Source organism: Zootoca vivipara, chromosome 2, assembly GCF_965207765.1.
Source record: "Zootoca vivipara chromosome 2, rZooViv2.hap1.1, whole genome shotgun sequence".
In the NCBI taxonomy this organism is placed as follows: Eukaryota; Metazoa; Chordata; class Lepidosauria; order Squamata; family Lacertidae; genus Zootoca; species Zootoca vivipara.
Window position 1 is genome coordinate 36,093,030 of NC_142584.1, and position 21,659 is coordinate 36,114,688.

Consider the following 21,659-nt stretch of genomic DNA (forward strand, 5'->3'; position numbering starts at 1 on the left):
TAGACCTCTTGCACCCATATCAGCCTGCCCACACATTCAGATCCACAAGAGAGGCCTTCTATGTGTCCCCATCTCACAGATCAGCAAGCTTGGTAACCTTACGACTTTTGAACGCCATGCGAGTGGATCTTCGACAGGCTCCCACGCTTCAAGCCTTTCCCTAAAGATGTAACTTTTCCAATGGGCTAATTGGTGATTGATGCTTTATGTCCTGGATTGTGGTTTGCTACTGCTGTGGGAAGTGTTTTAATTTGCTGCAAAAGCTTTTTTATTGGCTATTCTCTGGGGTCAGTTGATAGTTTTGTGGTTGTTGTTATTTTATAACTTTTATTGTTGTAAGATACCTTGGACAGAGACTACCCACGATAAGCTGCATAATTTTTTTAAACCAAACTAAACAAAACCCCCTTCTGCCCTGTGCCCCCCATAGCACCTATGAAGTTTCTAACAAGTCTCCCGTTAATACATTGCAGCCGTTCACTCCTATTTGCCTCTGTCCTAGCTTGCACATGGGCAAAAATTGGAAGTGCATAAAGGGAAGAACTCTCCTAAAACCTCTGCTGCCACTGTCATTTGAGGGAGGGGGTGGAATGCTTTGCCTATGGGGAAAGCAATTAAGGTGCATAGTCAGGGGATCACAAGGATTAAGACAGGCATCCCCAAACTGCGGCCCTCCAGATGTTTTGGCCTACAACTCCCATGATCCCTAGCTAAGAGGACCAGTGGTCAGGGATGATGGGAATTGTAGTCCAAAACATCTGCAGGGCCGAAGTTTGGGGATGCCTGGATTAAGAGCTGCAATTAGGAACATTTAGAAGCCCTTGGTTCAAGACTGAGCAACCAGTTCCCTTTCCCTGTTCTAGGAACTTGAAGCCACCCTAACACTAGAGTTTATCCAAAAATGATAACAAGCAATATACAATTAATCTACCTCCAGGTAAAACAAAAAACTTGAAAGTAAACCATACAGCTTATCAGTTGTTGAAACCTAGTGACAAGAGTCATAAGACTTTTTTTTCATACATTTGTCAAGTTCCTAACTAGAGCATAATGTTTTTTTCAAAGACATGTCAGGAAGAAAATGGTCAACTGAGCACACACCTAGACAGCATATTTGGTACAGAAGTACGTAACATGAATTGCACTGGCATGAATAAATTAGGCATACAACAGAATTAGTGCATCTTTTTGCAGCATTAGTTTAGAAGAAATGAACTACTCCAACCCCACTTTATAATCACTAACCAAAAATGTAATCATCAGATTGCTCTTATTCAATTATGCTAATAGTTGAAATCAATACAATACACACAGCTATAAACTGATATACGTTTTAGAAGCTGTGGGATGCTATCACAGCCAGTTAGATTTTGGGGGGTTTCCCTTGCTGAAGTTCTCTAGGCATATTTTTTTTGTCCTTTTTCAACCCCTTCCGCAATACAGTATTCCATCTCTAGCTGAAGCAACTTCGGTGTTTTAACTGCTTAGGAACATTTCTGTGTCTGATTTGCTTGGCTCTTATAGATAAACTACATAAATACAAGCTATAACTTGTTCATTATACTTCCTGTTTGTTTTCCTACTACTGAGAACCAGTATGCTGTAGTGGTTTGAATGCAAAGCAGGACCTGGAAACCAGAGTTCAAATTCCCACCATAGCTGCCAAGTTTTCCCTTTTCTCGTGAGGAAGCCTATTCAGCATAAGGGAAAATCCCTTTAAAAAAGGGATAACTTGGCAGCTATGATTCCCACCCGGTAACGAAGCACACTAGATGAACTTGGGCAAGTCACTGCCTCTCAACCTAACCCACCTCACAGGGTGGTTGTGGCGATTAAATGCAGAGGGGCAAAACAATGTTTGCTACTTGAGCTCCTTGGAGACGTAAGTGGGATATAAATGCAATAATGAATGAATAGCTCATCCTATATAATAATGTCCAAGTTGTCCCTGCGTCCAAGCTGTCCCGTGTGTCCCTGGGTCACTGCGCATGTGCCCCAGGGATACAGGGATTGGACAGCAGAGACTGCGCGCGCGCACTCTCCCCCCCCTCCGCCTCCTCCAACCGCCGCTCCCGCCGGACACCGCCTCACTGCAGGGCACGTCAGGGAAGCGAGGGTGGAGGCCGGCGAAAGCCTCCTCACAACCCTCCCTGGCCGTGAGGAGCGGCGGTTGGAGGAGGCAGGGGGGGGAGAGTGCGCGCGTCCTTCCTGTTGGCGGCTGGGGGAGAGGAACGGAGGAGGAGAACGCAGCGCTTTCTCCTCCTCCGTTCCTGTCCCCCTGCCGCCGACAGCAAGGACAGGTCCCAGGGTTCGGAGAAGCGCTGCACAAGCACTTCTCCGAACCCCAGGATGTTCTAGCGCCCGTTATTAAACGGGCTGAAATACACTAGTCTTGAATAAAGTAGAAAGTAGGATTACACATTGCAACAATCCAGTTGTTTTTGCTATAGTCCCCTCCATTATTTTATTTGGTGGTGTTAACTATTGGGAAAGATGCAACACCTTAGCTTGCTGTATGCAAGCTTGTGTTGGCACAGATAAAACTGATTATTTTATACGAGGGACTTCATTGCTTTTTATACTTTGTAAATTCCTAGCAGGACCTATGGCAGTGAAATTGTAATATTTCCACTTGCTCTATGATAGCAGATTTCCAACTGTTCACATATCTGCTAAAGAGAGAACGATAATCCTACAATTTTGAATGAAAAGATTGAGGAACTGACTCACTGACCCACCTAGACACTTTACTCGAAGGGACTATAGAAGTGATCAAACGTACTCAGCATGGTTTCTTTGATTAACTTGCAGGTGATTTGGGGGACCGGGGGGGGGGGGAGGAATCCGCTTCACACAGATGCAAGCAATAACTGAATTAACTTCTTAACTACAGTACTGAACTGGAAATGTGTGTGCTGATCTATTGATCTGATCCAGAAGCCCTGCACGTGTGCATATGGTTTCCTGTCTTCAACTTCATTTCAATAGTGCATTCATTTGCATGTGAGATCTTCTACCTCTGTTGAAACAAATGGGGAACAACAGACACACAAGATCCAAGTACGCATTTGAGGGTCAATAGATTCTTAGATTTGAGCAAAATTGCTTAGTTATGCACATCTGCTCAAGTTCTTATACATCTGTTTTCGTTATTATATTTAAAGTGCCTGTACCTATTTAAACTTTCTTTCCTTCTTTTTCTCATTCCTGGAGATGTTCCAGCATCTAACGCTGAAAAATGTGGAGGTAGAATAGCTTTTTCTGTCCAAAGTGTTCAAATAAATGTTTATTTCCAACAAAAGGGGCTGTCTCTATTGGCATGAACATAGATGGTTTACTGTTCAGAGCCTTTGATTTTATTCCCAATAAAATCTTTATGATCTAAAGTAAAATTCAGTCTGGAAAAATATTCATTAGGTAGTCTCTGTGTCTTCACACACACACACACACACATTTTTTCATTCTCCTTGCATGCTTGTTTAGCAGAAGAAATGTAAATTACCAGAATATTCTAAAAATTATTTTGCAAAGCAACTTGAAAATCTGATGTGTTGATAAACAACATTTGTTTTCTGTGTCTTTTTCTGTGTTTAACATAACAGAAATTCCTGAAATTTATATGCATCCATGATTCTCATTGGAATCAATTTCTCGGCGCTTTGCAGTAAGTGCTGAAAAACAGATGTTACCAGCTGTGTGTGCTAACATTATCTGCGGCTGCTCCTATATACCTCTTTTGATTCTTGGTTTCAGTTCACCAATTCAGTATCAAATTATTCAGAATATCATGTTGGTGTCAGTCATGTGAAATGCTCTTGATTACTGCCAAGACACTGACCTTCAGAAAATGTTGTACTTGTACATTCAGGTTCGTTATAGGCTGAAAAAAATGTGTTGCTTCTATTTTTCTAGTATATATCAGACATGCAAGAAGAATCTATTGACAGGCGATGGTTTGTTGATATTTCCTGTTTTTGGACTGGCAATGAAATTGAATTGGTTACAAAATATACACAATCTGTAATCATTAAAAACTTTTAAATGAGAGTTTCTTGAATGTGAATAATCTCTTCTCAAGGCCCGAGAAAGAGATTCTGAGTCCAGGATGCCAGAACAGAAGATAGGTAGTTAAAATACCCCCCCCATGGAATGTCCTAATTTAGAAAAAGACACACATTTGGAGGGGGCTTGAGGCAGGGGATTGCTCAGCAATATTCAACAAAGGCACGTTTTAATGAGATCAACATCCTAGGAACTATTGTGGTTTTGAATTTATTTATTCACTAGTCCAAGAAATTGATGGGGAAGGAAAACTTTTTCTTAAAAAAAATCCAGACCCACCTTTGCAAAGTGTTTTGGTTTACCAGTATGTTTCCTATTCCACCTTGTATTTTGTGGCAGTTCAGTGTGGGTGGGGTCAGATACCCAGAGGCCACACAGCCACAGCATGCAGTCCCCACAATTGCATGTAGAGTTGGCTATGTGTGGCCCCTGACAACTAGGTTAAGCTCGTTGTTACCACTACTGCAAATCATTGGGTTTCTCAGGGATACAGGAAGCTACCGCCTCATGCAGCTCCACAAGATCGTACATGGTAAGCTTTTGTGGATCAGAGCCTCCTGAATTCATCCCAACGTTTGTAGTTGAGGGGCATTTAACAGAGGAACTAAATATATGCCTCTTCTTCCTGCACTGCAAGCAAATTTATATGCTTTACATCTACGGATTAATAAAAAAAAGTCCTGAATAAATCTTATCACTTCATTAAAATTGACATTGAATCTCACAAAAGGTGCTTGATGAGCCACTGAACCTCTTCAGACAAGAGAAACGCCATTCAAAAATCTATCAGAGCTATAGCACGACAGTTTCTTGGCCCCATCAGAGGACGGTGGCAGCTAGCAGGGGGATGGGGGCTGAAAAGCTGACTATAGGAGGAAAGATAGCTGGTTTGAAGTGATTTATTATTATTATTTATTATTATTATTATTATTATTATTATTTACTAATTGCGTGTATGATGTATGTAAGCTATTTCCACTTGTCACAAGATCACTTCTGATTTTTCTGTACAAAGTAAGTCAGTCAAAGATTTGGGGGTGGGGGTGAACTGAGGGTTTGTGGTTAGATGCCACATAGTTTCACTTTCTGTGAGAAGGGGACAATTCCTACTTAATCATCCTACAATAGCAAATTGGTCTCTTTATATTTAAAGTGCTCTGCCTTGACTGTGTAAAGGGAACGTCTAAACTGATAGTAGGGTTAAGTTATGCAGAATTTGAGGGCTAGTCTCTTGTGGAAGTAGGTAAACCCGATACAAATACATGTGGTTTGAATCCCTTCTTTCCTGAAGGTGGATGGATATCACCAGCATAAAAACATCTGGCCTTGTTTAGAAATCCCTGCTGGCTTTTCATGTGAAACAGATATCTTCTTCTTGTAACAAATTGCTTAGCTGCTCAGAAAGGACTTTGGTGGACAGAAGCATGTCTGTTATCATCAAATTCCTGTAATTCTGGATTATTTGGAGTGCATGTTATGAAATTTATTTCGTGGCATAGTGGTTGCCCATTTGACAGTAGAATTTTTGAATTTTCTTTATTCTGTTTTCATGCCATCAGATCTGAGAAAAATGGCACATCAAGTAAAACAATACCTATTATCCAATTAGAAGTGCCAGCTAGGTTGCAGATTAAAAAGGTGTGTGTCATTTAAACTTCCAATATCTCAACGGCTAAGAAAATGTCCAGATTCTGCAGCAGAGTTTTATAAGGTGGAATGCTTATTAAATTTTAAAAGTACCACATCACCATAGCCACATTAAACAGTTTTATACCAAATTATGGAAAACCATTAGCATAGAATGATAAAAAGGAAATGGACAATTAAACGTTTTGTTTCAGGTAGGCAATATATTTGGCAAAAAATAATAATAATCACTTACAGAATCCAGAAAGCACAGGTAAGTCCCCGAGCTCTGATCTATTGCATGATTTTTAGCAAAGCCCACTGTAGATAAAGCAAAGTTACAAAAGAGTGCATGAGCATCACTGTAATTTGCAATCTAAGTTTTTCTACTCAAAAACACACTAGGTGACATTAACGTTCCTTGCCAGATTTCAGAATTGCAGTCCACAGTAAGCAAGCCATAACGGATGCTTGAGTTGCCCACCCATGACAAATTCTAATCTTTCCTTCGTGGATACCTCTTCATGTAAATGAACATTATGAATATATAGCCTTGAACTTCACAAAGAAATGATAACTAAACCTCTGTGGTGCAATAATAATAATAATAATAATAATAAATTTCCCCAGACACTCTGGGCGGCTTCCAACAGAATATTAAAATACAATAATCAATTAAACATTAAAAGCTTCCCTGACAATGGATCAGTGTGTGTCTGGCTGTTAACCAGAAAGTTGGTGGTCTGAGCCCACCCAGGGATGGATGTGGTAGGATTCCTGCATTGGACTAGAACACCCTTCCAACTCTACAATTCTATGATTCTAGGAAATCATTTAAATTAAAACTAAACCATTTAAAGTTCTATGGCTGCCGTAACTAAACGTAAATGACTGGAAAACACAGTAAAACCTTACAAGCCCTGGACATGTTTACTGAAAAGTAAAGCAGGTCTGGGCATGTTGAATGAACAGAACCAATAGCTCGGAATAATTATCTCCTGAGGAATAAAATGAATAGACTAAAATTGAACAACTAATCCTGCCACAGAGCAGTAACTGTTCCAGCAGGACCAGTTGTGTAATCAAGTTTGTCTCTCTCTCTCTCTCCTCATCCCAAGCATATAATGTTTCAAATAATTGTTTGATTATAGCAAGGAAGGCAAAAAGGATGCTAAGATCAAGGGCACACTCATAGGTCATAAAATCAGTCATGGATGATTCTTATAAGGGAGCTTCTAGAGTCGCCACTGTGATGAAAGGTAGCCAGAAATTTAGATTCATTGTCATTTAAATCACTTGCCCAACACTCAATAAGTAGCTTGATCCATATGTTACTGCTTTTACACATCACAAAATCAGTCATAAAGGCTGATTTGAGACATTCGGATTTCATAATATATGAATGCTGGAGAACATTTGGTTACTCATGTGACAGGCAAAGTTTAAGGATATGCTTTAAAAAAATTATTTAAGTCAAAACTATCTTACAAATATTTTAAAGGTCAGCACTTAAATGCACATATGGGTAACAAGCTGGTGAGATAAGTGAGTCAGAGGAGAAACAATCATGTTTGTTTGTTCATTCAAGTGCAAATAGTTTAAAATTAAGCTTAATTAAAAACAAGACACCCAAAGTTTCGGTAGTTAGCTAGTCATGAAATGCCCTCTTGACATCCACACAATTATAGGATTTCCAAAAGAATTTATTCTGCATGGAAACTGGATTATTTAAACAACTGGTCTAAGGCAATGAATTTTGTTTGGCATAAGCAAAGAATTCACTGCAATATTGCTATACTGATGAGACTCAAATGTTTGTGCCAAGGCTTTGCATTTTGCAAGGCCTGCTTACTTAGCAAAAAGAGCCTGTTACCATGGTCACAGGAGAGAGAAAAACCTAAGACCCCGTGAGATATTAACATTCCTCACTCTTGGAAAGAAGTTGTTCTGTGTTGGTTTCTTTAAAGCCACTGACCCCTCTCTTTTGTGGGGGGAGGTTTCCCTTTTGTTTTCCTTTTTCCTTTTCCATGGCAGAAAAGAATCAGAAATGAATCTTAATCCAGGGTAAACAATCCAGGACGTGAAGACTGTCACATTTGTTTCGTTATTGGGGCTGCTTGTTTCAAAGGAAGCACTCCCTACAAGTTTTAACTACTCTTAACCACAGGAAAGTAAATCACTAAGGACAAAGGGGTCACAAAGATTTCCATCTAAACTGGCTGCCCAAATGTAAATACAAACGAGCTGCTCCACACTGGAAAATGATTACTGCATGGCGACCTGCTTTCAAAGGTATATAGTTTGAACAAAATACACCTTTCCTAATCCAATATACCAATGACTGGGAAAATTCAAAAGCCATAGGTTTTTCCCCCCCTTCCTGTGTCTATGCATTTTTTCATATCATAAAATGTACTTATATAAAGTAAAAACTAAGACTCCCAAACCCTAACACTTTGCCAATCATATGCATATTAGCCTGGAAACCAAATGTCAAATAATTATTTTGTGGTTGTTTTTTTTTTTTTTTTTAGAATTCTCAGTATTTTCCCCAAGTCTATGGTTGTTTTTCAAATGTTACACAGCTTCCAAAAGAGGCTCAGGCTTTAATGAGTATCTAAGGAACAGTTTTATGCTTCTGGAGTAGCCACCATGTAACAACCCATAAACTTGAGGAATTGTTGGTAAATAAAAATGAGGGGGCCACATCTGATGGAGGAAATCAACTACGCGGAAAGAACAGCAGGCTTCACTCAGGTCATCATGTATTTACTTTCATGTGAAAATGTTTCGAACTGGGCTGCAATACCACAAAGGGTGCACATATTGTTATGGGTATTCTAACAGGAAGAAGCAAATCCCTCTCCTCCTCTCGATGTTATCCTCACACTAACACTGGGTGGTGGGTTTGGTTGAGAGGCACTGACTGGCCCAAGGTTGCCTCATGAACATCATGACAGAGTGGGAGTTTGAACCCTGTTCTCCCAGATCCCAGTCCAGTATTTGCCAATTATTGTACCACACTGGCTGGCTAGTTTACTCTCTGAGCTTGTTTATGACTGCGGGCTTATCCACACTTACCTTTTGCTCTGCTCTTTCCAGGCAGAGGCCTGCACTTTAATGCTTCGTGTCTAAGCGGTTGGTTTCCCCCCTGCTAAGAAGCTTTCCCAGTGAAAATCCAATCTTTAAAACTGACTCAGAACAAACGACAATTCAGGTTTTCCGCAGATTGATGTTTGCTCCAATTGAGCTTTAAAGAGCAGGTTTTTGTGAGGAAAGCTCCATAGCAAAAAAAAAGGGGGGGTGCTTAAACACAGAGCTTTAAATCTCGGACCATGCCTGGAAAGAGTGGAGGAAAGGTAAGTGTAGATAACTAGCATTGCTAGTTGTTGGGACAAAATTCAAACTTGCCTTGTATGAATTCCAGTCTAGGCTTCACTTTGAGCTATCCAAAGTGCTACCGACCTTCCTTTGTTTGCCTTTTGGACTTTGACCTCTGCATTACCTGACCTTGTTTATCTGGATTTACCTTCTGCTTAGCATGACCTTGACTCACTGGAATTTGACCTAACTTTGTTTCCTGGATCTGAAACAGGTGCTAGCAGTACATGACTTGGTCTTCCTGGACTCTGTACCTAGCACAAGCCCCCACTTCAGCCAGAAGCCCAACCCCCAGCTGAGCCCACTGCCTGGACATCACTCTAGGAGATTCTTGGTTAGGCAAATGCACCCTTTGCCCCTTAGCTTGTGTTTGTTGGGAAAGAGATAATGGGAAGAGGCTTGGAAATCTGACTTGACCCATTTCCAGTTTACAACTAGAAAAAATGTTGGAAGGGGGTTAGCACACAGTTGAGAAGCAGCAGAGGGGAAAGACAATGCTGTGAGGTCAAAACATAGAGATCAAAATTTGAGAAGGAAAGAGCGGTTGAGAGGAGGACGAGCAGGAAAGTGGTAGGCAGCGAAGACATTAAATGTTGCCTTTCCAAAGAGTCCCCCTCTCAGAGTTGCTTTTCCTTAAAAGCATGGTCCATCAGGGGTACATCGCACATATTTGCATGTAACTTGTATTTTCGCTCTTTTTATGTAAGAGTCAAATTATAAGTTTTTACAATTTAAATATGCATTCCCCCCCTTTTCCCATTACTTGCAACTTGTATTTCGCATGAATAGGAATAATTTTTAGATATCAAGGGGGGAAAGCAACAACAGAGATGATTTTATGTTTAACAAGATAAGGGAGGAAAACATAAACTAAAACTTCCTAAATAAAAGTGTATGAGAAATTTATTCTGGAAAACAAAGAAAGCATTTCCTAAATTAATTTCATCATCTTCCTCCTTAGCTCTTAGATTCCCTCTTGCTCATAACACCAACATGCTATCCTTTTTCACCATCTCACAAAGAAAGGACAGCAAACTTTAAAACTCAATACAAACGTTTACAGTTCACATCTCACTGAGCTGATCTTCATTCTGGAGTGGTCACACTTGGCAATTCAACTTGAATCCATTACTTTCCAGCCTATTACAACAATTCCAGAGCTATTTATTTTGGCTTGGATCACAATTTAACCTCATTTGTGCTTTTTCAGTCTAGCACATAACAAACCTGGCTTTTCCCCAGTCTGCAGCAAAGGTGATGGCTCTCTCTCAATCCACACAACATTTATTTCCTGGCCATCTCTAAGCTAAGTTATGCCATATATTATTTGCCTCTTAAACGCGCATTGAAAAACTGACTAGAGAACTCAGGAAAAACTGGTGTGAATTTCCAGCAATATAAGATACAGTGAATCTAACTATTTTCTTTTGCCAACAGAGTCACGATGATTTACAATGTGATTCTAAACCCATTAAACAGAAGTCCCATTGATTTTCGGTGGGACTTATTTTTCTGCATACAGCACAATCCTATGCACGCTTGCTTAGAAATAAGTCCAACTGTGTTCAAAGGGGCTTACTCCCTCCTAAGAGTTGTTAAGATTGCAGCAACAGTGTACTTAGTATTAGGCCAAATTCTGTCTTGGCACATAAAAGAAAACCTCAGCAACCTCAAAAGAGAGTCACTTCTGACAGTTATTAAGGAAGAGTCTTGGTCTGAACGTGGATGCACTGACAAACAGAATGTTCTAGAATGCTACGCAGCTCGTGGGAAGCTGTTATGCAGAAAACTAAGTTATCCCACTGTCCTGAATAGCTGCTATTCTTTTAAGGCACCTACCTCCTCGTGGCTGAGATGAATCATTTTCTCCAAGTACCATCTTAATGCCTGCTTCTTCCAATAGAACCTTCCACTTTTTTAATATATTTCCTGAATTGTCCTGTGTAGAAATATTGACACTGAGTAGGTATAATGTTTAAAAGTTAAACGTTTAATTCCTCGCATTTCTTCCCCGCATCTTATTGCTACGTGTGAGAAGGGATGAGGTCCCTGCAAAGTCACAGCCGAGTCATCATACTGCTTTTAAACTGCACTTTTATGAGTATTTGCCCACAATCTGACACCAATGACATCTTCCAGTGCTTTTCAGGCACAACTGGACACCATCAGGAGTTTCTGGAAGGCTCTGCTGAGAATCACGACTTCCTCTTCTCTGAAGAGGAGCAATCAGGTAGGCAGTGAGTCCCAAGAAAAGCACACAGACCCCTGTGGGCTGCTGAGTGGCAAAAGAGGAAGGTAGCTCAAGGAGGAAGGGTTGCACACAAAGACCAAATCCAGCAGCAAGGTACCTCAGCCTCAGCCTTTTCCTTATCCCACCACTACTACGGAGCTTTCAGAGCTCAAGCTGATTGCAAAAGAGCTGGCTGGAGCTACAGTACTGCACCCAAGCTCAACAGATGGCACTAACAAAATAGCACCAAGATATGGGGATGGAGAACAGAACTCCTTTCAAAAGCTAGAGCAAAATTATTGTCTCCCCCCCCTTCCATTTCAATCCAGCTCAGTTCCTGAAAGTACCTTTGCAAAAAAGCCAGTTTTGATACAACAATTACCATGCAACATTAGGGAGACAGCCCTTTTCTTTCCCACAAACTAAGGACTTGGGAGCAGGAGGAAGAAGGGGAAGGGTCTGACTGGGAGTATGTCTCTGTGTGTTAAAGGTGTGAGTTTGCATCTCTGACACCACACACTATTGGGACTGACCACACACACCCCTTGATCCACTTTGGAAGGTGGGCCCCTGAAGGCATTCCAGCAAGGTAATACAGCTCTCACCCCCAAAATTGTCCTCCACCCCTGGTGAAATAAACACATTCCTGGAACTGGTATTCAAATGATAGTTGTGCAGTAGAACTAGAACAGTAAACTGACAGGTACATACCATACTAGCATCGTTAAAAACAGATAGTTCCATGGAACCTTGGAAGTCTTGCTCCAGAACAGACTTCAGGCATTCATCCAGCCAGCACTCAGCATTGTAAACTGGCAGAATTATGGACTACAAGGAGTAAGAATACACGACATAGAATCAGCAAAAATGCACCAACATTTTATTCCCTGCTCCACAAAAAGGTTACTTTTATTATATCCACTAATCAAACACACACAATAGTTTTTGAGCAGAAAACAAAGGACACTGTCGTTTTCTTTCCAAACAGCTTTTTATCCTTTAATATCGATCTGTTATTCATTAGTGTTAAATTATTTATTAGTATTGAGGGACACGGGTGGCGCTGTGGGTTAAACCACAGAGCCTAGGGCTTGCCAATCAGAAGGTCGGCGGTTCAAATCCCCGCGACGGGGTGAGCTCCCGTTGCTTGCTCCATGCTCCTGTCAACCTAGCAGTTCAAAAGCACGTCAAAAGTGCAAGTAGATAAATAGGTACCGCTACAGCGGGAAGGTAAACAGCATTTCCGTGTGCTGCTCTGGTTCACCAGAAGCGGCTTAGTCATGCTGGCCACATGACCTGGAAGCTGTACGCCGGCTCCCTTGACCAATAACGTGAGATGAGCGCCGCAACCCCAGAGTCGTCCGCAACTGGACCTAATGGTCAGGGGTCCCTTTACCTTTATTTATTAATGTTATTTTAACAACTAAAAAATTGAAATGAAAATTAGTAGTAATTATTACTTCTGTGAACAAAAGAGTTATTATCCCTCCAGATTTTGCTTCCTGCTTCCTAGTCTAGTTCCATCTCTCTTCTGAAGCCTCTCTCAGTTCAGTACAGCTTCACTCTATTGTAAATCTGTAGATCTGGCAACATCCTAACCTGATTGTGATTAACCAATAGCAGCCCAATGCAAGCCCAAGCTCTCAAGTAACCTTTGCACTGCAGAGGCTTACATCCCATCCCAGCATCCTGGGATAACCTCGGTATCCTGAAATGTGCAAAGTCTGACCTTCCCACCCCTCCTCTCTTAAAGCAAAGGAAAAATTCCCCTATACAAAACTATACTGGCATTATAAGCTGAGGATTCTTATATCATTACACAAGAGACTGGTAACAGTCCCACAACCGCTCTAGCACAAAAAGCTATGGTTGCATACACAGCATACATTTAAAATATATTTCCCCACCCCACCCCATCAAGAATCCTGGAAACTGTACTCTATCTCTCACAGAGCTACAATTCTCAGCACTCTTAACAAACTACAGTTCCCAAGATTATTTAGGAGGAAATGTGCTTTAAATATGTTTAAAATATATTGTGCATGCAACACATTGTGTTAACTACTTCAAATTGACTGCCATCATTTCACAGTAACTAACTTTTTCAAATTGCATCAACCAAAATCTGCAATTGCTGTCTCACAATTATCACTTACACAGTTCTTTATCAAGAATAGTAAACTAATTCCATATTTCATAATCCTCTAGTTTAAATCAGGTTTTGTAAGTTCAAAATCTTATTAGCCTAATATTATTATTAGGATGAAGAGATGTCCTCCTGTAACCAATAACATTGGAGCAGCATTATCAAGCCATAGCACATATTTGTTCTTCAATTGTTATCACTCCTCTTCTCTAAACAATTAGCCACACAGCAAAATGTGGTTTGCTAAAAGGACAAAAACACTCCCCACTTTCATTTAGAGCAGGCATCCCCAAACTTCGGCCCTCCAGATGTTTTGGACTACAGTACAATTCCCATCTTCCCCGACCACTGGTCCTGTTAGCTAGGGATCATGGGAGTTGTAGGCCAAAACATCTGGAGGGCCGCAGTTTGGGGATCCCTGATTTAGAGTCAACATTTAAGTTCACTTTCAGTATCTCTATTTTGTTATGTTCAGGGAAATGCAAGCATGCACACCCATGTCTTAAGAAATGAGCATCTAAATCAGGGATGAAGAACCTGTGGTCCCCCAAATGTTGAACTTCCAACAGTGAAGGATTATGGGAAGAGTTAAAATACAACAACATCTGGAAGGTCACAAGTTCCCCATCTCTGATCTATCCCCAAACTGCAGCCCGCCAGATGTGTTGGCCTACAACTCCCATGATTCCTAGCTAACAGGACCAGTGGTCAGGGATGATGGGAATTGTAGTCCAAAACATCTGGAGGGCCGAAGTTTGGGGATGCCTGCCCTAGGGGAAATAATGTATGTGCAAAGGTCTACAAATCTGCTTGTCAAGCTCACATGGTAAGCATACCGCCCCCCTGTACTTTAGAGGCACTATGAAGTCCCCACCCTCCTCCTGATTTTAAGCTGTATATTTAAGTTGTATGTGCTCAAAGTGGTTCACAGAAAAATCAAAGTCTATATATAGTAATACAATAATTACAAGGCATAGTAAATATATATATAATCAATGATTAATGGTTTATTTCACATATATCAATTTTAAGTAAGCATGCAACTTAATATGTCATGTCAAAGTATCCATTAACCAACTCCCTTATAAAGGCTCCTTGGGCTGGAGGGTGAGGCAATTACAGGTGAAACCAACCATTTCCTGATGGCAACCACAGAGTTTCTCTCCCCTTGCATTTCCTCCTCTGAAAACAGTTCCTTTAAGAAGGCTCCTGGATCTAGGGTGTTGGGCAAGGCAGACAGAATGGCCAACAGAGTCTCTCACCCTTTATTTAGCAAAACTCTCTAGAACAGGCGTCCCCCAAACTGGGGCCCTCCAGATGTTTTGGCCTACAACTCCCATGATCCCTAACTAACAGGACCAGTGGTCAGGGATGGTGGGCATTCTAGTCCAAAACATCTGGAGGGCCGAAGTTTGGGATGCCTCCTCTAGAAGTTAGCTTAGGCAACAAACATCTTGCCAAGGAACATATCATGCTTAAAAGCATGTTTACAATGAGCACCCTTAGACTCTTAGGATATTCAGACTTATCTCAGAAATGAGTGTATCTTTTACACAACATGCTTTTAAACATAATAAGGTTATTGGAAGCATTCCCAGCAGTCCTTAAGTTCAGGAACGTACAAGTAGGAACTAACTTAACATTACATGCTAATAGCATGTAACAAAACCACAATTATTATTGCTATTTTAAGGAACAAGCTGATTTGGATGGAGAAAATTTACAACGGAAAAGTAATATGCTGGGAAGCACACTTCTCCACTCCAAGTCAGCCCCTTCTGGAGTGGCTTTCCTTTTAAAACAAGCAAACAAACCACAGCTGACAAGGTTTTGTTACATGCATTTGCATGAACCTTTAGCCCTCAAGATTACACCATCTTGCTTCTCTAGCACAACCCACACAGCTGGGGAAAGGCCTCTAACGATGACTATTACAGCATTATTATTATTATTAGTCTTTATTGAATTTGTTAGTCATTTTAAATTGCCCAGGCCAACCTAAAGCCAGCTACAACCCAACAAGAAGAAAATCCCCTACATTGATACATTAAAACCAAGAGAAAAATGAAATACATTGAAAACAACCCATCCACTTCCAAAAGGCAACAAGTAGTTAAAGGCCAAAAGCCTGGTTATACGGTAGAGTTTTGCCTGGCACCTAATGATATACTGTATAATGACGGCACAAGACAAACTTCCCATGGCGACCACAAATCCCACCAGCACAGCCTAATGGTCAGAGATGGTGGGATTTGTAGTTCAAAACATCTGGAGCGCACCCCATTAGCTACCCCCGGTCTACACTATGGCATCAGCCTGACCAAAAAAAAAAAAAAAGACCTTGTTGCTAAGGATATATTTGCTGGTGCTCTGCAGCAGCTCACATTAACAGCCATTCCTGAAGTTGAGTATACAGTATTTAGATTCACCACCCATTGACAAACTTTACAGATGTACAAAGACAACCGAGAGCGAAAGCAGAACAATATGGAACATACCACCTGAATCTCACTGCTTTCTCTGCCTTCCCTACTGAATGATGCTGCGGACTGCAACTGAGGTCCGTCCTGTAAGGGTGGAGATGGGGCGACTGGACTTTGGCGCTGGGTAAGCCCTGAGCCACCACCAGCACAGGTGCCTTCTTGCAAAAAGGGACTCCCAGGTCCCTCAGAGACCCCTTTGGCCACCTCCATCCCTGACCTTTACACACTCAGAAAAAGGAAGGGAAAAATTAGGGCCGTGGGAGGGGGAAGCAGTGCACGTGGCATCTCACAGACCAGGACTTATTTAAAGCTGCTGCAACATGGAACTGCACAGCTCCTTCTGCAAAAAGTAGATGAGGTTGAGATAGTTGGCAGGTGAAGCTTGAGGGACACGTGGGAAGGTGCTTTTAAAAAAGTATCAGGAGAGAGAGAGAGACGTTTGAAACAAAGTGCAGAGAGAAGAACTCTGAGAGCCAGGTTTAAAGAGGCGAGGAAATGGGTGGAAATAATAATAATAATGAGGTGGGGGAAAGGAAGACACACAGAAAAGAGGAAATACAAAGCGGGCTAGAGAGCTGCCAGTGGACGCAGGGACTCTGCCTTCTTCTGCCCCCGCTCTGCGCGTGCGCGGAGCCTTCCCGCTCCCCCCCCCCCGGTCTCCCCCGCCGCTTCCTAGGTTCTGCGGGCGCCCAACCGGAGAAGCCGCGCGCGCATCCCCGCCTCCTGCTCCTTCCCCTTTCGGAGGAGAAATAGAGACGGCAACGGCTAGAGCGGCACTAAGGAGGCGCCGCCTGCGAAAGTTGTTGCCGAACGCGGCGGGCGAGCGCCCGAGTCGGGAGTGTCGTGGGCTGTGGGGACCCGGGAAGGAGAGCTTATGCATGGGTTCGGGGCGGTGGCCGTATTTCTTTTCGACATCATCCTGGCCGGTTAGAGAGGGGGAGGCACATGCTCAGCGTGTTGGCCATCGTTTCCCTTTTCCCCTACAAAGATAAGCTTAAAGACAACAGCCGCCAAACTCTAAAAGCACTTTGCACAAGGCGTTCTTGCCGTTCGTTCCGTTTTTTAAAACGCAGCTTGCCGTCGGGTGACAGGCACTCTGCGTATGCAGAGATCTTTTGCGTTGCTTTATTATTATAAAACCTGGTGCTTGTTCAAACACGTATGCAAAGAGCATTCTGCACATGCTCAGAGGCACTTGGCTGGAAGTAATTGCAAAGCTAATGATCACTATGCTCTATAGTAGCATCTTGGCTGCGAGTCCCGGAAGACCTGACCCTTGCCTTGCAGGCCTTTTCCCACCTGGCCTGAGAGGGTGGGGCTCTGAACTACAGAAGCTACCAGTACTCTGTACAAATTATTTTTGTGGATGATACCTGTGCTCAGCCTGAATTCACAGGTTTCTGTGCAGGGGTTTTTGCATTAACACCTGACTACTTAGACGCAGAAACATCAACTCTTAGATACTTTATAATAGGATTTCTAATTATTCTTTCTAGTCTTTTAAGACTATGATTCCAAATCCTGCAAACATGCATGTACTGTATTTTCCTTTTATGTACAGTATTGTGTTTTCCCTATTTATGTCATTGACAGAATTTATTGATATTGTTTGTTACTATGTACTGTAATGTTATTTTTCTATTTTTATGCAGTAAACTGCCCTGTGATCCTTGGCTGAAGGGCAGAATAGAATTGAAATAAATAAAAACAACTTGTTGCAATTTGTGTTTGCAGGCTCAAGACTCAAAGAAACACAGTGTGGCACACGGATACACAGCACAAAATATTGTTTTGGTAAGTCTTTATAAGTTTACTTAAATTTGCTAACTAAACAAATACATAGATAGATTAAAGTTATCTAAAAGTATTTATTGACATTCACATAATGGTGGGTACTATACTAGGTACCTAGTAGCTTTATCTGCCTAATAGCTTTTCCACTTCTTCTTTTTGGTAGGAATTCAGCTAAGTGTATTTGCACCCTGTCATAAGTTGTTTGTGCATGCATGTATTTTCTCACACTGGCTATCGGAGAGGAACATTGGCATTTGTTTTTATGACTTTTTACTTTTAGTGTTGGAAACTCTAATGGCATGGCTGTAATCTTTAACATTACTTTCAGCAGGAAAACGCCCAGGAGTAAATCTGTTGCAGAATCAGAATCCCCCCCCTTCACTCTGAAGTTGCTGAATTTGTGTGTGATAGTAATGTTAACTGCAAAAAGATAGAAGATAGAGTCGAAAGAACCAGGAAACCAGTTCCATGAGTCCAAGCAAGCTTAAACTGTGTTTTTTTCTAAAACCGCCCACAGCCCCTTGTTACCCTGCATGACAACCTACATAGGAAATTGGGATGGGAAGAGTGCTCAAAAGCATTTTGTGCTTTTGCAGAGCGGATAGCTGTTCAGTGGTGGTGGGATTGGGCTAGCACAAGTCCCTTACTTTCATAGAATCAAAGAATTGTTGAGTTGGAAGGGATCCTGAGGATCATCTAGCCCAACCCCCCCCCCACAATGCAGGAAATTCTCAACTAAAGCACCCATGGCAAATGACCATCCAACCTCTGCTTAAAAACTTCAATGAAGGAGAGTCCACCACCTCCTGAGGGAGTCTGTTTCACCACCTGTAACGGCTCTTGCTGTCAGAAAGTTCTTCCTGATATATAGTTGGAATCTCCTTTCTTGTAACTTGAATCCACTTAGCCTAAGCAGTTCTCAGGAGCCCAGCAAAAGTGCCTTTGTAGCATTAATATTGCAACATGACCTTTCATAGGCAATGTTCTACTTCATAAAATGCAGAGAGTAAACTGAAGTGGTAAGTAAGACTCTTAGCTTAGATACAGTGGAGTAGTACTCCTATTAAGAAGGTAAAACTTTAAATAAAAGCACTCCCTGTAACCAGTGTTTAGGGTGCTGGACGAGAACCTAGGAAACCAAGGTGTTCAGATGCCCACTGAGCCATGAAACTCACTGGGTGACCTTGGGCCTGTCACCTCTCAGCCTGACCTTCTTTACAGCGCGATTGTGAGAATAAAATAGGGAAGTGGGTAAAACCCTGCACAACACCTTGAGCTCCTTGGAGGAAAGGTGTGGTATAACAGCAATAAATAAATAACCAAATCCCCACATTTCTGGAATATTGATGCATAAATTCTATCGCTGAAAAAGGCAATACAGTTCATTCAGGAAACAGGTGGACGCATGTGAGGGAAAACAGGTACACTGTGGTGTGAAGATCACTCCTTTGTCAGTTGGTTTTCTTTCTATTTCTTTAAGCTACTCTTTCAGACTTCTGCAAACTTTTTTAAAGTCAAATGTAAGTGTGTGTGTATGTGAGAGAGAGAGTGTGAGTGACATTAGAAGCCATGTGGGTGATAAACCCCTTATAGAATGCAGTCTGCCGCAGAGAGAGAGAGATGGGGAGAAGGCTGGCTTTTAGTTTTGTCTACATTGTAACTCTGCTTGCAGAATTTGAACAAAGCAACCCAAAGATATTAAAACAAGCAAGGCCACTACTAAGTTACACTGAATCTGTGTCATCTTAAATGTATTAAAATATTGTATCAGTCTTAGAACTATGTTGTTCCATTTCAGAGCTTATCCTTTATTTTTATCAACTGTGTATCCCAATATGGAAACTGGAGACAGAGGTTATACGCTTCCTGTTACAGGGGAGAGATCAGGAGCTCACCAAGACAATAGCTAAATTCCGCTATTTGATTTTTGGCTGCCGAAGTACATTACAGGACCCTGCCCTTGTTGGAGACCCACAGAGGTGAAATAGATTGCTGGCCCCTGTTCCCTTTGGCAAGTGACTTTACTGATGATATGGCAACGAGATCGTACTGGCCTATTTACTTTGAATGTTTGTAAGTGATGCCAATAAAGGTTTTGATACTGATACTTTATTTTTATGTTACAATTTAGCTGATTATGATGAACACGCAAATAGTTTTAATCCTAGTTCTTCACATTTGAAGGTTATAATAATGAGCTGAACTGCAGCATATCTGATAACAAAAGGAACGCTAAGTTAATGTTAAACATTGTCTCCCAAAATACCAGAAGTAGCCATCTTGTTCTTAAATGAATCATACGTAGCAGTCGTAATGCTCTACAGATGGAAACACGGCTTGTTTTCTTAGTTGTTTGTACTGTATTAACAAATCAGTAAAACTACTAAGAGCACTCTGAGCACTATTCAGGATGTGAAAGTCTTATGGCCCCTGCTTAAGATTTGCATCAGAAAACATGGGGGTGGAGGGAGAGAAGGTATTGTCATTGAGGAACAAAGGGTGAGTGTCAAATATAAGTCACGTTGACAAAGCTGCTCTGCACATTCTGCTACTTGTCATAGAAGAGTCTTGCTCTAAATTGCATTGAAGTTTTAGGGTGCTAGATGTCAGTATGCTAACACTAAAGCTTTTGGCAACAGTTGCTGCTGTGTGTGTTGCTGTACACATTAGTATTGTAGACTGACACTCATTCACCCAGGTGTGCTTCAATTGGTTTCTTTTTAAAGTGATCACGTTGAATCATGAAGTTGGAAGGAACCAAAAACTCATCTACCCCAACTTCCTGTCCAAAACTAGAATTATTTGCCTAGCAGGTTTCCAACTGATCTGTGCTTTTAGAGACAACATGCTGCAAGCAGAGAGCAGAGGTGCTGCAAGAGGCCTGTACAAAGCTGAAAGCTGGAGCTACAGGTGATTTGTGTAGCTTAGCCAAAACGACAAGCTTTCAAGAAAGCCCAAAGAATCCTGGAGTCATTAGCAAATTTTACCTGGAGAAAAGTCCTTCCTGACCCCTGAGAATTAAGAGCGCAAGCATGGACAAATTTAGTTGGGAGACTTTTCCACAATGGACTCCAAGGGTTGTAACAACTATTGTTTGGTCACAAACATCCCACTCTTGGGCAAGTGGGTAGTTGCTATGCGACTCTAGGCACACTTGCGTGAAACTGAATTTCTGAGCACAATCCAATCTGGTTTCAGGCCTGGCATTGACACAGAAACTGCCATGATTACCCTGGTAGATGACTATCCACCAGTGGGAGTGTGACCCTGGTAATTCTCTTAGGTTGATGCCTTCTGTACTATCGATTAGACTCTCACGGGTTTCAGGATCGGTACTGATGTGTTTCAGTGGTTCTATTCCTACCTAGAGTACCAATTTCAGAAGATGATACTGTAATGCAGGCATCTCCAAACTGCGGCCCTCCAGATGTTTTGGCCTACAACTCCCATGATCCCTAGCTAACAGGGCCAGCGGTCAGGGATGGTGGGAATTGTAGTCCAAAACATCTGGAGGGCCGAAGTTTAGGGATGCCTGCTGTAATGTACTGCTGGGCCCCATGGCACTCATGCTAAGACACCCCTCACAGATACTCATCTTGTCCCTCATGCTTTTTAGTATCTACATGAAGGTCATCCAGGGATTTGAAATGAGGCGTTGGCCAGTATCCTGGTGAAACCCAGCTCCGCGTCTCTTATTAGAGTCGGGTAAGGACACGGAAGTGATAAACCCGTGTCCGGGATCAGTAATGGGCTGGATGAGGTCCAATAAACTTAATCTCAGATCTAACAATATGAATTACTGTTGCTGGATGATTCATCAGCCCAGGGAAGTGGTGCTAAACCAGTTCTGGGTGTACTTGTAATCTCTCTAAAGGACTGTGTTCACAGTGGTGGGGTGTTTATAGACATACTGGTAGCTTTATCAGTGAAGGTCCAT

The 21,659-nt window shown here is 41.8% G+C and overlaps 1 protein-coding gene and 1 long non-coding RNA gene across 5 annotated transcripts in view; one reads left to right on the top strand and one right to left on the bottom strand.

Moving 5' to 3' along the window:
* Positions 1-16,620, bottom strand: part of QTGAL (queuosine-tRNA galactosyltransferase) — a 186,705-nt gene extending 170,085 nt beyond the window's left edge. For all 4 annotated transcript variants that reach the window (XR_015948061.1, XR_015948062.1, XM_035104653.3 and 1 more), the window contains exons 1-4: positions 15,944-16,620; positions 12,011-12,127; positions 10,909-11,008; positions 5,945-6,009 (exon numbers count right to left, since the gene is read on the bottom strand). Coding sequence is in view for 2 of the 4 variants with exons in the window: in XM_035104653.3 (XP_034960544.1) it covers positions 5,945-6,009; positions 10,909-11,008; positions 12,011-12,127; positions 15,944-16,138 (477 nt within the window). In the remaining 2 variants the exon portion in view is untranslated. The remainder of the gene's footprint in view (positions 1-5,944; positions 6,010-10,908; positions 11,009-12,010; positions 12,128-15,943) is intronic.
* A 961-nt stretch (positions 16,621-17,581) lies between these two features.
* Positions 17,582-19,834, top strand: LOC148686811 (uncharacterized). The gene is made up of 2 exons (XR_015948063.1): positions 17,582-17,722; positions 19,521-19,834. It is a non-coding gene; the product is annotated as an uncharacterized LOC148686811 (long non-coding RNA).
* The last annotated feature ends 1,825 nt before the right edge of the window (positions 19,835-21,659 follow it).